At 41.7% G+C, this 15,983-nt stretch overlaps 1 protein-coding gene across 1 annotated transcript in view; it reads left to right on the top strand.

Annotated features, from left to right (window-relative positions):
* Positions 1-15,983, top strand: part of LOC135216021 (puff-specific protein Bx42-like) — an 89,318-nt gene that overhangs the window by 11,611 nt on the left and 61,724 nt on the right. The window contains exon 2 of the mRNA XM_064250957.1: positions 7,851-8,010. Coding sequence (XP_064107027.1) covers positions 7,851-8,010 — 160 coding nt within the window. The remainder of the gene's footprint in view (positions 1-7,850; positions 8,011-15,983) is intronic.

Raw genomic sequence — 15,983 nt, 5'->3', positions numbered from 1 at the left:
GATTTAATAATGTCTTTCAAAGAGCAGATTACGTCTAAAGGCCATAGACGTAGACACTGCTCTAATTTCATGAGCTTTGACTTTTAAACACTTTGATATCTGAGTCCTGACATTGTCCGTGTGCCTCAGAAATCAACTCCTTAAAAAGAAGGAGAGCGCATTTTTAGAAAGAGGACGAGAAGGATCTTTCACTGACCACAGGTTATCACTCTTACCTCTTATACCTTTGGTCCTTTGCACATAATGTCTAAGTGCTCTCACTGGACAGAGAAGACATTCAGGCTCATTAGGCCCCACTAACTCCGAAATGTTCTTTATAGAGAAAGAACGAGGCCAAGGACGTGAGGGATTTTCATTCTTAGCCAAAACCCCAGCATTGATGAGCAAATGGCATTGCCTTAGCGAATCCACTCTCTTATCAATAGCATGCAGCTCACTGATTCTTCTAGCTGATGCTAAAGCACAAAGAAAAAGGGTCTTCCTGGTCAGATCTCTAAAAGAACTAGAGGAGATCGGTTCGAATCTATCTGACATCAGCCATTTAAGAACTACATCCTAGGTTCCAAGCTACTGTTCTTGACTCCTTTGTCTTGGTCGTATCAAAGGAACGAATCAGGTCTGAGAGGTCTTGATTATTAGAAATGTCTAATCCTCGATGTCTGAACACAGAAGACAACATAGCTCTATAACCCCTAATCGTCTGGGTAGAAAGCTTCTTCTTCTCTACGAAGAAAAAGAAGGAAGTTAGCTAACTGAGCTATAGAGGTCTTAGAAGACGAAATTCCTTCTTCTTTGCACCAAGCTCTGAATTGGACCCATTAGCTTGGTACACTCGATCAGAGGATTCTCTTCTGGGTCTAGCAATAGCCCTTGAAGCTCTCTTTGAAAATCCTCTCTTTCTGAGGAGATGCTCGACAGTCTGAAGGCGACTAGTCGAAGAGCGGACAAGTTGTGATGGAACCTCAGAAAGTGGGGCTGTCTGAGTAGATCCTTCCTTAACGGTAACTCTCTCGGAAAGTCCGTCAACAGCAGTAGTAGATCCGGAAACCATTCCCTGGCCGGCCAAAAGGGGGCTATCAGAGTCATCCTGACGTTCTGATGACCTCTGAACTTTTGCCAGAACTAATCTTAGCATTTTTGAAAGGTGGAAAGGCATACAGATCCAGATTTGACCAGTCCAGAAGCATGGCATCCACTGTAAACGCCTCCTCGTCTGGAACTGGGGAGCAATACAGTGGTAGACGAGCTGTCTTGTTTGTGGCGAAGAGATCCAACTGAGGACACATCCCCAAATCCCCCAAAGCTTCTTGCATATTTGAGGATGTAATGTCCACTCTGTGGAGAGGACTTGTCCTCTCCTGCTGAGAATGTCTGCCTTTACATTCTTCGAGCCTTGAATAAATCTTGTGCTCAAGACAACCTTGTTCTCTTTCGCCCAAATGAGTAGGTCTCTCGCCGCCTCGCACAGAGAGAACAGTGTGGTCCCCCCCCTGTTTTTTTATGTAAGAAGAGCCGTGGTGTTGTCTGCTTGAACCAGCACTACTTTCCCTCTTACCTCTGTCTTGAAGTGCATTAGAGCCAAATGAATCGCCTTCAACTCTTTTAGATTTATGTGCCAGCTTTTCTGATGAATCTGCCAAAGACCCGACACTTCCTTTCCCTCCCCAGAGTAGCTCCCCACCCTTTGTCCGATGCGTCTGACAAAAGAGTAAGGTTGGGGCTCAACTGGCTTAGAGACAAGCCTTCCTCTAGCCTTCCTTCTGATTTCCACCAAAGTAGGTCCTGTTTGGATTCCTTCCGAGATGGGGAACACGAAGGATCTGGAACTTCTTCCTTTGCCACTTCTGCTTCAAGTAAAATTGAAGTGGTCTCATGTTGAGCCTGCCCAGACTTACAAATTGCTCTATTGAAGCCAAGGTTCCTAAAAGGCTCATCCACTGATTCGCCGAGCAAGTTTGTCTGACGAGAAATTCGTCTATTTTGTTCAGGCAAGAGTCGATCCTTTGGCGAGACGGAAAAGCCTGAAAAAGAACTGAATTCAGTCTCACTCCTAAATAAACTATCTCCTGAGAAGGAGTGAGACATGACTTTTCTTTGTTTACTAACAAACCTAGGCTTTCCGTCATCCTTAAAGTCTTTTGTAGGTCCTCCACACACTTCTGTCTGGACCTTGCCCTGAGAAGCCAATCGTCTAGATACATGGATATTCGTATCCCGTCTAGATGAAGCCACTTTGCTACTGACGACAGAACTCTGGTGAACACTTGTGGAGCTGTCGACAGGCCGAAGCAGAGGGCCCTGAACTGATAAAAAATGCGGCCCTGGAACACGAATCTCAGGAATCTTCTCGATTCCGAATGAATCGGAATATGAAAATAAGCGTCCCGAAGGTCTATGGAAACCATCCAATCTCCAGGATGAAGAGCTGCTAATACCGATTGGGTCGTTTCCATAGAAAAACTTCGTCTTCAGGACCAAAGACGTTCAGGGCACTGACGTCCAACACCGGTCTCCAACCCCCCGTGGCCTTCTTTACCAGGAAAGGCGATTGTAAATCTGGTTCCTGCGGAGAGTCCACTAACTCTATGGCCCTCTTTGCCAGTAAGGCGAGAACTTCTTGATGAGGGAAGCAAATTTTTCGGCAGTTCTCCGAGTAGGCTGACAAATTCACAGGAAATTCTGTGAGAGGGGGTGCTTGATGAACGGAATGGTGTATCCTTCCTTCAGGACCTGGACCGTCCAAGGATCCGCTCCGAGATGAAACCAGGTCTGCCAGAAAAGGTGTAATCTGGCTCCTACTGCGTGTGGAGGACTACGGGCCTACTTTTTGATGGAAGAGGGAGTGGTTTTAGAAGAGGCTCTACCTCTCCCACGAAACCTGGAGGAAGATCGAACGGGAGCTCTCCCTCGAAATGGTTTAGGAGCTTCCGTGGAGGGAGCACTCCGAGAAGCAGAAAGAACCGGAGCTATCTTCCTGGGCTTCTTCACTGACTGTGTTAAAAGATCCTGGGTCGCTTTCTGTGTTAAAGATTGAGCGATCTCGCTCACAATCTCTTGCGGAAATAGGTGTTTCTTGTCCAAAGGAGAGAAGAGCAAGGCAGACTTCTGGTTCGATGAAACCCCTTTCGACAAGAAGGAGCACCAAAGCTGTCTCTTCTTCAACACTCCAGAGGCGAAAATGGCAGCGAGCTCCGAAGCTCCATCACAGATGCCTTTATCGATACAATCCAGTACGAGGCAAATCCTTCAACTGCTCCTCCGAAAGTCCAAATGACTTGACTTTCCTGGCCAGCGAAGCAATGGACCAATCCAGGAAGCTAACAACTTCGAAAACACGGAAAACACTCTTGCAAAGATGCTCCAGTTCATTGTTGAAAAGAAAAAAAATCTTAGCAGTATTAAGGGCTGCTCTGCGGGAAGAGTCCACGAGACTAGAAAAGTCTCCCTGAGCGGAGGCAGTCACAAGGGAAAAACTTCTCCAGTGTCATACCGACACGGCTCCTTGACGAAAGTCTCGAAGGGGGAAGACAAAAAACATTTTTCCCCTGTTCCCTCTTCTCCAAAAGCCAAGCGTTAACTTTCTTGATAGCTTTCTTAGCCGAAATCGAGAGGACGAGACGCGTGAACGAGGACGAGGAGTCAGGCTTACTGTCCTTTTTCCACTGCGAACAGGAGAAACTGGAACGGAAGGCGCAAAAGAATCTCCAAAGTTGTCAACGAAGGATCGTAAAAGGAGTTTATACCCCGACAAATGCTTGTCTTTTCTGTAAGTCCTTCTCTTTCTTTTCCTCCAAATCCGAAGCTTCCTTCGACGAAACTGGCGAACATTCCATCGGAAGAGGAATCCTGTTCGGCGAAGTCGCACCCTGACGCGTCCGAGGAGGGTGTGAGAAAGCAGGAGAAGACGTCTGAGCCTGTACTGAGAGTATCCGGGCGCTGAGCTGGCGGCTGCGTTGGCGGCTGAGCTGGCCGGCCGCGCTGGCGCTCGAGCGAGAGCCTGACGTGGCGCCATAGACGGAGTCAGGAAAGGAGTCCGACCAGGCGCCTGAAGTGGCGTCTGAAGAGGAGTCACATGGAGAGTCTGAGCCTGAAGAGGCGACTGCAAAGGAGCCTGCGAAGAGGACTGCACAGTAGTCTGCGGAAGATGTAAGGCGGTCGGGAGCGCATTCGGGGACGAAAGAGACTTGCCAAAAAGCTCCAAGATACTGCCTAACTTGGCATTCATCTGTTCAAACACCGAAGGTTGAGGATCCACCGACGTAGAAGGCGCGGGAGGTGTAGAAGGATGATCCACAAAACACGTCTGGAGCCGCAGGAGTTATCGCTTGAGGAGGCTCTGGAGAAGGCTCCGAAGGAGTGTGCGTGTTCGGCTTCTCCACTTCTATGAGAGAAGGGCGATAAATCGAAACCCCGCCGGAGAAAAAGCTTCAGGCTCCTCCCAAAAACTACAAGAAGGTTCGGCAGCCGCCACCTTCTTGGGAACCGCAGCAGGCGAAACATCGCGCGACCTTTTCAGCGGTCTAGAAGTCTTATTACGCCAACCTCTATAAGAGGAAACATCTGAAACTAGAGTCACTTGACGAAAAAACACTTCTCGCAACACCTTTCCAATGGTGAGCGACAGCATCCTGGGATACGGCTACAGGATTGCTTGAGGGGGCGGCTGCTCGGGAGCAGGTCCCGCTCGCCTCCCTTCGGTTTTCGGCATGCCTCCTCCCAGGATCTGGGGAGTTTGACAGGGCCTAGACCTAGGAGAACGAACGGGCCGAACAACCACCTCCTCCACTACACTTGCACTAAGTAATTTATCACACTTAACTACCACTTCTTGCACTGTCTCACCCATTTTCTGCATAGTGGTGAGGAAAGAGACAAATTTCGAGTCCATATCGGCTCGTAATACTGACACGGGATCGGGATCGGGAGATACAGATTCGAGGGCAGGAGCAACCACTACGGGGTTAATAGGAACAGGATTAATAGAATTCAGAGGAATATCCTGGATACAGTCACCCTAACTTATTAAGAAGATCTCTGTGAAGCCTTTCTGATTCTATCTTTTTCTAACTTTCTCATATACTTTCCCAGTGCCTTCCACTCCTGAGATGTTAGAGACTTACATTCTTCACACGTATTCTCAAAAGAACATTCACGTCCCCTACAACTAACACAAGTAGAATGAGGATCAAGTGAAGCTTTAAGAAGTCTAGTTTAACACCCACTACTACACACCCTATACTGAACAGAGCCGGTGTCAGACATCGTGAAGAATTCAAAATAATTCCTAAAAAGGACAACAATATCAAAACCAAAATAACTATAGCGCTAGCAAAAAGATCAGTAAACTCAAGGTACATCACCAAAAGGAGAAAACCAAGATGATCAATTCCAAATTCCAACCAGCAGAGGAACCGTGTTACCGGTTCCGACGGCAGGAAACTTCTGATTTATTGTTGGAATGGTTCCCGGTACCCGGTAGAGGGCGGGAGTAGAGGGATCACCTGTCAAACCATTAGCGCTACCGCGAATTTCAAATTCTGCCGTGACGTCAGGAGACGACAGCTATATGTAACCACCGGGTAAGTTATATAAGTGAAAATGAGTATTTTTTGAAAGGACAACAAACAACAGAAGTCGCATAAAGACAAGAAAATATGTACATGGAAGTTTAGCTTTACCCTGAATGGTAGGGGTTAGTCTGTGAATGATGTAAATACCAAGTTATTTGGGGACAGGTCCAAAAAGCACTATGTTATTGGTAATAACGTGGTATTGGTAAAAATAGGTGGGAAGAGTATGTTAAAATCATTGATTGTTTACATGCTATGAACAGTGATGCTTGATAGATCCATAGTACTAAAGGCACTGGACATTTGATACAGAGGTCATTTAATGCAGATAAGGTTTACAGATGAAGGGTAATAATTCAAGAAATTTTGTGTAGTAATATGAGTATTTTTTGAACAAACAACAAACAACAGAACTCTCATAAAGACTTCAAAATATACGTACATAGAAGGATAGCTTTGGCTTGGATGGTAGGAATTAGTCTGTGAATGATGTAAAGATGTATAACTTGAGTTCAGAAGATTTTTAGGTTATTATAACTTGTATAAATTATTGTAGAAAAAGATAACTTATAAAAGAAGAAGTTTTGTTTGATAATCTTGCAGTAACTTGAAGTAAACTTGTTTGGAAGTTAAGTAAAAAAAAAAAAATACTCTTAGTCTCACAACCTGGTTCTTTGAGAATCAGTATCTTGGGCATGGATTCAATTAAAGTTTGCAACCTAATATGAATTCTGTATGTTTTTGAAATCTCTGATGGTGCTAGTACTATAAAGTACATATGTATGTGTTTTTCAGCAGGCAATAGAGGAGTGTGCAAAAATACAAATAAACTCAGGTTATTTTGGTACAATAATCCTTGAAATGTAAAGTCTCCTAGGCAGGCACATGCTGTATACTCTTTAATGGTTTATAATCCAGAAATGTTCTTCAAGGGTTCATTTTGTTATGGTCAGGGGAAAATTTCAAATAGAGGAAATGCTGATAATTGAGGGATTAGTGCAGTTTGCACTACAGTGGACCCCCCGTATTCGTGTTCTCCGGATTCACGGACTCACTCATTTGCGGATTTCTCTCTGGAACATTTCCCCTCATTATTTGAAGAAAATTCACCTATTTGTGGTATTTTTCTATGAGAAATATCCACAAATTCATATTTCTTAATCAATTTCATCATAAAATACACTTTTTTTTATAAAGCTATTAAAAAAAACTGGTATAAAAATTTTTAGTGGGTTTTTCTTGAGTTTTAACTAACAAAATAGGTGGTTTTAAGCATTTTTATAGGGTTTTCAACTATCGCAGTTTAGCTATTTCTGGGGGATCTGGTACGCATCCCCCGCAAATAAGGGGGGCCACTGTATTTTTAGATATAAAAAGACACTCAAGATATTTTCATGATTATTAAACATCATAGAGTACTATACATAATCTATTCAGGGTGCTTTGCACTTTTTGGATAATTGTACTAGTATAAAAATACCTATCATCTAGACAGACTTTATTACGTATGTTAGTTTTTATTTTATTTGCATTTTTTCCACAAAATTTTGGTCTGCTAGAAAACAACCATCTATTGCTCTTGCAGGTGCATGCACAGGATTCACTATACATACAGTACATTTAGTACAGCACCTTTGGATATTTGATCTTGAATACATACTTAAGTTTTGTAGACTAGGTTACTGGGAAAAAGTTCTTCAGTTAAATGTTGTCTTGCTAGTGTCATATTTTTTGGTGGTTTTACGTTTACACTAATTATAAAAAGTATCATGAATAATTCATATTTTTGTGGATGACATAAAGTTTTGTAAGTTACTGTATGAATTTTGGCTGTTAGTAGTAGCATAACCTAGGTGAGCCTAGTCACTATTCCTTATTATGCTCCTTTATATCCACATACACCCCTTCTGTGCACTAGAGTAATAATAGAAGGGTTAATATACTACACATGATCTGCAAATTTACACCATGCAAAACAGAAATAAGTTTTAATTTGAAAAGTAGGACAAGTCCATTATCTACTGTACATGTTAAGCTGTGCAGGCTTCATTACAGAGACAGAATACAAAGTAATTTATGTGAAACTCAAAGCATTAGCTGGTAGTTAGTAATTTTTTATAATGCCTCTCCTTACCCATTTAATTTGAAGTCATACCTCACAACATGGTATAATTTTGACTTATCTCTAAATTTGGATGTGAAGTTTTTCTATACCATTAAGAATATGAAAGATTTTCCATGGTTTTATATAAGACTGATTGAATTTATTTAACTTTACAGTATACTGCCACCGGTCAGTGCACCCATATGGGACCGTGAAAGCGAGGACCGAAGGCGACGTAATCAGCAAGCACAGTTGCAGCAGCAGGCTTTGGTTACAGCATCTCGAGCAGCTCCTCCCTATGGCCATAGGAAAGGATGGATACCACGATCTCAAGAGGTGGGAAGCCCTTTGTTTTCATAATTGTGTTGAGTTTTTGGCAAGGGATGAAGTACAGATGTAAGGTATGAATGATTCACAGTTTTGAAAAGTGAAGGGCAGTAGGTACTTGTTTGGGATTAGGAAAGCACATGTAGGCTATCATTCCTTAAGTTGCTTTTATTTTCCAGATAATAGAATACCTTGAATTGCCAAATATGGATATTATGCTCTCATTAATAACAACTTTATCTTTGGATTCATTTCCAGAACACATTTTTTGGATGTATTACACAGTTCCAAGAAACTTCTATCATTAAATAATAAGCTGACAACATTATTATAAGTTAGTCATGTTTTGTATCTTAGGCAAAGTTGAGCAGACTGTTTGTTTATAGGTAACCTACAACTCCCACATATGCAGTAGTGTTAGGCCAGTCAGCACTACTAACTTTGATTACCCAAACCTACAGACGTATGATTGACAGCATATTTTGTAGTCAGATGCCTGAGAGTATTGAGGATATCATATACAGACAGTCCCTGGGTTATGAGGTACCCGACATAAGACATTCTGAGTTTATGATGCTCTTCAAACATGCTCATAAAAAATTGTTTCCTGTGTTACAAGACATTCTGGGGTTTCAATGCTGACGACACCAATCTGATGGAAAAAATATGGCTCCAGAACAACAGAATGGTCAAAATTTGGAGTTTTTTCTTTTAAATGAAAAACTTAATAATAAAAATAGAGGTTACATCATTTTCAAGACAGTCAAAGGATTAAAAGTAAGATTTGTTCCTACATGATATACAAACCCTCGGTCCTTTACATTAGGAATTACTTTCAGCGTAGACTGGAATACAGCTGTTAAATTCGTGAACTAGGCGGTTAGGCAGTAACTACTGTCGTGTAGGCTGGTAGGCCCACTTCCCTGGATATGAACACTCCACTTGGCTCTCATCTGATGGAGACGTATGTTTGTGAGCTCTTGCTGACAAGGTGTTAATCAAGATTTTCCTCGGCGGGATCGTTATTTTGTTATTTTGAATGAATATGTTTACATATACTGTTTGATGTTAGTAATTAACCCTCTTAGCCGGAGCGGTAAATAAAAAATTGTCTCCTGTGTGCCGGAGGGGTTTTGGAGTGAGCGCGGAAGCGGAAAAAATATTTTTTTCAAAAAATCACAGCGCGCTTAGTTTTCAAGATTAAGAGTTCATTTTGGGCTCCTTTTTTTGTCATTGCCTGAAGTTTAGTATGCAACCATCAGAGAAACTGAATTATCATTATCATATATAAATAATGCGATATATGATAGCGTAAAAATGAAATTTCATATATAATTGTATTCAAATCGCGCTGTGCGCAAAACGGTTAAAGGTAACAAGTTACTTTTTTTTTCGTTGAAATGTTCACTAAATTGCGATCATTTTGGTATATAACACATTGTAAAACGATAAAAGCAACACAGAGAAAATATTATCACAAAATAATGCATGAATTTGTAACGCACGGACGCGTTAAACAAAAGTATTTTTTTTTCAAAAAATTCACCATAAATCTAAATATTGTCCTAGAGACTTCCACTTTCTTTCAAAATGAAGATAAATGATTGAATATTACTATACTGTAAGAGTATTAGCTTACAATTGCAGTTTTCGACCATATCTGATGAGTTAAATTTGACCGAATGTCTTCAACTTTTATATTATATAACTAATATATTTTTTATATGCAATTATTTCGGAAATAAGAAAAGCTACAACCTTCAAATATTTTTTGTTTTATTCTACATAAAATTGCGCACATTTTCATATATAAAACTCTATGAAATGCCTAATATGAAACTGAGAAAATATTCCGAGAATGGGACGTACGTATTTCGGAGATTTGTGGCGGAGAATCCGCGCGCGGAGGGAAGGAAAGATTTTTTTTTAAATTCACCATAAATCTAAATATTTTGCTAGAGACTTTGAATTTGTTTCAAGATGAAGATAAATGACTGAATATTACTAGACTGTAAGAGCTTTAGCTTACAATTGCGTTTTTCAACCATTTCGGTAGAGTCAAAGTTGACCGAACATGGTTTTTTTCTATTTATTGTGATTTATATGCAAATATTTCAAAAATGAGAAAAGCTACAACATTCAATTATTTTTTGTTGTATTCTACATGAAATTGCACACATTTTCATATATAAAACTTTATGTAACAGCTAATTTAAAATGGTGCAAACATTACCACAATTGCACGTATGATTTTTCGTAAGAGTTACCGCGCGGACGTAAAGAAAATGTTATTTTTTTCATAAATTCACCATAAATCAAAATATTGTGCTAGAGACTTCCAATTTGTTGCAAAATGAAGGTAAATGCTTGAATATTACTAGAATATAAGAGTTTTAGCTTACAATTGCATTTTTCGACCATTTCGGTAGAGTCAAAGTTGACCGAATGTGAAATTTTGGCAATTATCGTTATTTAGATGAAAATATCTCAAAACTGATAAAAGCTACAACCATGGGTTGTTTTTAGTTGTATTGTGCATGAAATTGCGCACATTTCCATATATAAAACTTTATATAACGGCTAATTTTAAAATGGTGCAAACATTACCACAATCGCATGTATGATTTTTTTCGGAAGAGTTACCGCGCGGACGTAAGGAAAAAGTTTTTTCATAAATTCACCATAAATCGAAATATTTTGCTAGAGACTTCCAGTTAGTTGCAAAATTAAGGTAAATGATTGAATATTACTAAAATATAAGAGTTTTAGCTTACAATTGCGTTTTTCGACCATTTCGGTAGAGTCAAAGTTGACCGAAGGTTGAAAGTTTGGCAATTATCGTTATTTATATGAAAATATCTCAAAACTGATAAAAGCTACAATCGTGAGTATTTTATTGTTGTATTCTACATAAAAATGCGCACATTTTCATATACTATAATACTTCATGTAACGGCTAATTTACAATGGTACAAAAATTATGTCAAAGTGACGAAATAATTTCCGAGATGTGTCACAGATACTTTTTAGTGCGGCAAGAAAGAAATTCGCGCTTGCGTAATGATTATAAACAAAACAACACCTTGATCCGTGAACTCCCAGCATCCCCCAAGGTGCGTGATTCAAAAGTTTTTGGCTGGTAGGCCTATAAGTATTTTTCCGCGAATTTAAAAAAAAACTTTTGTAAGTCGACGTAAAGTACGTCCAGTCGGCACACGGGAGACAAAAAATGTCGTCGTAAAATACGTCCAGTCGGCGTAAGAGGGTGGGTAAAAAACCAAGTATAAAAATTTTTAGTGGGTTTTTCTTGAGTTTTAACTAACAAAATAGGCTGTTTTCAGCATTATTATAGGGGTTCCAACTACAGGCAGGTTACGATGGGGGTTCCGTTCTTGAGACGCGTCGTTAGCTGAAAATCGTCTTAAGCCGGAACATCGTCAAAAATCCTAAGAAAACCTTACTTTTAATGCTTTGGGTGTATTGAAAACTATGTAAACTGCATTCTTATGGCATTTTTCATAAAAAAAACCTTCAAATATTGATTATTTTGCATTTTTGGTGTCATATTTCATCTGCCAGATGAGCATTGTAGGCGTTTTAACCCTGGAACATGCGTCGTAACCCTGGAAATAACGTCTGATGAATATAATTGAAAAGAACGTCGTAAGCCGAGACTGTCATAACCCCGGGACTGCCTGTATTTGCAGGTTCTAACTATTCATGTGGGGTCTGGTACGCATCCCCCGCGAATACGGGGTGACCACTGTATATGTCAATCTGTTCAGGATGGATAGCACTGAATAGTTTGAATGCCTTTCCAGTGCTTCTGTTTTGGGAACAACCAGTTTTACTTGAAGTACTCGTCTCAGTGTCCTGTTATCACCGTAGAAGTCTCCCTTCAGGTCAACAGCACCTTCATTCTCTTCATTAGAGAATGAAGTTCTGCTTTCAGACCTTATTCTTGTCTCTTGAATGAAGAAAAATTAGGCTGGAGCACCATTTACAGGAACCTATAGATATGCTAGTACTAACAGTCCCCGGTTATTGGCGGGGGTTCCGTTCTTGGCAGGTTGCTGATTACCGAAAACAGCTGTTAACCGAAACTGCATTCTATGGCGCTTATGGCGCCGATATGCTCCGTGTTTTGGTTAATGGTGCTGATAACCAGACAGTGGCACCTCTGTTAGGTTTGTTTTGGCGCCATAACTCTCTTATCAACACCTTATGGCCCAATAACCGAAACTCGACCCATTATGAAGCCCCATAAAACTGGATCGCCAGTAACTGAGTCTGCTGATAACTAGGTACTGCCTGTATTTTCTCCTCGCGACTTGTGTCTGTAATCAGTTGCACCGTCCGAGTAATAGGTCTGTGGTTTGCTTGGAATTCTCGCAATAATTTTCAGACAGATATATCTCAGGCTCATTATCATCTTTCTGTTTACCCCACTGTATAGCAGAAGTCTGTAGTCTTCTGTTCCATCGCACCTTCCCTGTCAGCCGCTGCAATGATGCAGAATGATTTTCTTTAGACAATTTGAGTTTTGTCTTCTAATACAATGGACCCCCCGTATTCGCATTCTCCGGATTCGCAGACTCTCACATTCGCGGATTTTTCTCAGGAACATTTCCCCCCATTATTCGTGGAAAATCTGCCTATTCAAAGTATTTTGTATGAGAAATAACCGCAAATTCCTGTTTGTTTGTTTTTTATCAATTTTGTCGTAAAATGCACTTTTTGTGATAAAACCATTAAAACAACCAGGTATAAACATTTTTAGCGAGTTTTTCTTGAGTTTTAACTAAAAAATAGGAGGTTTTAAGCATTTTCATAGGGGTTCCAACTATTTGTGTGGTGGGGGGAAAGTCTGGTATGCATCCCCTGCAAATACAGGGACCACTGTATACATTTTCTAATTTGTAAGGTGTTCAATTAATCTTTGTTCACCCCAGATTGAAAATGAATAACGGAAGACTTCACTTGTTCCCTGCCCGGCTAGCTCTACTTCCAGAGTAGATAGGAAAGTTTTTTCCTGATCCAACCCACAAGAAGCAGTTCTTCAGGCAGTACAATCCCTATATTTTCATTATTGAAAGACTCTCTGCCTTCATTGCAAGCACTGACTATTTTGCCGAGCAGCAATGAAATACCGGAATAACTTTTTCAGTCCTCTGTAAAACACCAGGGATTAGAGCTGTTTTCATTGGTTGGTGTCATCGACGGGATTTTCTCTTATGATCAGAATCGTTAGAGTCCACTTCTCTCCGATTCAACTGTGAAGACGTAGGTCCACATTCACCTCAGTCATTCACTAAGTAGTATTTTTTCTCCTTAGTTGAGATTCAACCGCTGATGAGGAACTTCCCTGTCTTGCCATCACAGGGACCTCGGTCTCTAGAAGGTATTTGACTCCCGTACAATGTGCACATACCTCGCGAGAATCATCGTCTCGTCTCCCAATATTGTTGGCAAAGAAGAAAGATGATTTGCATGGTTCATTCTGAACATCACCCTTCAAAAGGCAGGTGTCATGTCGGGACTGTCTCGGATGCGCAATAATTTGGCATCTCGGCAGCTGTTGACAAGTCTGAATTCTTCGTGATCTGCGCTTTGGACTTTGTATTGCTTTAGCCAGGTCAGTCATTACTTTGTCCTATTGGTGTGGTGCTGTACCTGTGAAGGATTGACACCCTTCATTGAGTGTTGATACCTTTGTCCAGTGCTGACGTCCAGTGAGAAACTCCTCTGCAGTTGGATACGTCCACTGTACGCTCTCTCAGTGAGCTAGCAGTGCCAATGGCTTGGTACTTTTCATCACTCCGAAGAATATGTCGGACCAGAAGATTGATGCAGTCTCATTATGAACACATTTATATCTTTCTTCCTTCGGGTCTACCTGCAGGTCCTCGGAACCTCTTTTCCTTGGACTGGTGGTGGAGGCTCAAAAAGTTTTATTTACTTACCCAGCTCCTTCAAGAGGACAAGTTGCATCTTGACTATGGTGTGCGGTTCTAGATGTAAGAAGGATGCAAGAGTGACTGGCCTCTCCACTTTCCCCTCCTTGTCTTTTTACTCCTCTTGTTGAGGATGGGACTCAGATTTACACTTGCTGGTTGGGTGTTTGATGTGGTAAGCTTGCACATTGAGTTTCCTTTGTATTTTTCTTCTGAGAATCATAGCAGCAATCCTGCTCCTTCCTCTAGCAAGGGGAGGAAGGAGACTGGAAATAATGCATACGCTTCCCAGAACTTTGCATTAATGTCTCCGACTCTAAATATTCTTTTTAGCCCTTTTTCGTATGAGTCACGATTCCTCACTCATTTCAAAAAGATCCAGAAGTCTGGTTCTTGATCATGCAGCTCCTATACTCTGATCAAGTTGTCAGAGGCACGGCAGTCCTCCTTGCTCTTACGACCAGGAGGAATAGCCTAGGTGTGCTGAACTCCAGTCGGTTCTAGAGGCTCATTCAGAGTCTTCCCACCAATCAGTGAGTCTTTCTGAAGTCAAGGAGGAAGAAATCACAATTTTTGAAAGTAAATTGTATTTTTCCTAACTATGCAAACCTGAGGTCCTTTACATTAATACCCACCTCATGCCAGTCCTCAATCCGAAACCAGGGCCGAAAGGTAAAATGGAGTTTTATTCATGAAACTTACCTGACAGATATATATATAGCTGTATTCTCCGAAGTCCGACAGAATTTCAAAATTCGCGGCACACGCAGTGGGCGGCCAGGTGGTAGTACCCATTCCCGCCGCTGGGAGGCGGATATCAGGAACTATTCCCATTTTCTATTCATATTTTTTCTGTCGCCGGTCGGTAAACAACTGTTTACAGACCTCCGCCTAGGATTTTGAAACTTCATTAGCCGCTTAAGTATCCTAATTATTCTTACGATTATTGACTTGGATTTGTGGCTAGGCATACGCTATCGTAAATTTTTTCATTGCATTTGATGTCTGAAGCTAGTTAGCCTAGTTTCAGACTTTGTTGTCTGCATGGGGTAGGGTGAGGCTACCGGAACTTTCGGTAGACACTCGCTTAGTATATATGACGTTTACATGTTTTCTTTGCATAAGTTCAATGTAATTAGTGTAATGTGTGACTTACGGAAGAAGTAGGATTCATGTACGCATTTTAGAGCGTGTTAGAATCAGGAGTTTTCCTCCACAGTAAACAGAAGTTAGAAATAATGAACCTTCTAACCTCCTGTAGATTTTATTTTGCCTAACCCTGTGTATGGCATACGGGCCTAGAAGGAAGTGTCTGCTAGAGGATTACATCAAGTAATCTTAGACTAAAGTGCTCGCTCTCCAATCAGTGTTGTGAAGTGTAGTGCCCCTTGTGTTGTGGAGGGGGCGTCAGATCGGCCCCATAATGCCTCTAGGCCTGGACCTCTGTCGGACTCCCAGGACTCAGGGAGAGGGCATGTCGAAAGCCGCAAGAGGGTTACGGGGGCTCCCCACCGATCTGGCGTCCCTTCGGCAGAACCTGTTGACGCTTCCCAGGCTGCTAAAGATCGTGCACGTGCACGAATCTTGAAGGATTGCTTCTCGTCCTCCGAGGCGTCCTCCCCGCGCAAGGGTTGGAGCTCTCGGAAGGACTCGCGCCCTCTAAGAAGCTTTAGAGAAGAGGACGCTTCACGTCCTCTCTCTCGTTAGGAGGGAACGTCAGATCGGCCCCATAACGCCTCTAGGCCTAGACCTCTGTCGGACTCCCAGAAAACCAGGGAGAGGGCATGTCAAAAGCCGAAGGAGGGTTACGGGTGTTTCATGCTGATCTGGCTTCCTTTCGGCAGGTCCTGTTGTCGCTTCCCAGGCTGCCGAAGATCGAGCACGTGCACGAATCTTCAAGGGTTGTTTCTCGTCCTCCGAGGCATCCTCCCCACACAGGGGTTGGGGCTCTCGGAAGGACTCGCGCCCCCTAAAGAAGCTTTAGAGAAGAGGACGCTTCACGTCCTCTCTCTCGTCACGAGAGGATGA

The sequence above is a fragment of the Macrobrachium nipponense genome, chromosome 6, assembly GCF_015104395.2.
Source record: "Macrobrachium nipponense isolate FS-2020 chromosome 6, ASM1510439v2, whole genome shotgun sequence".
In the NCBI taxonomy this organism is placed as follows: Eukaryota; Metazoa; Arthropoda; class Malacostraca; order Decapoda; family Palaemonidae; genus Macrobrachium; species Macrobrachium nipponense.
The sequence above is the reverse complement of the archived record's forward strand: the minus strand, read 5'-3'. Positions and strand labels throughout refer to the sequence as shown.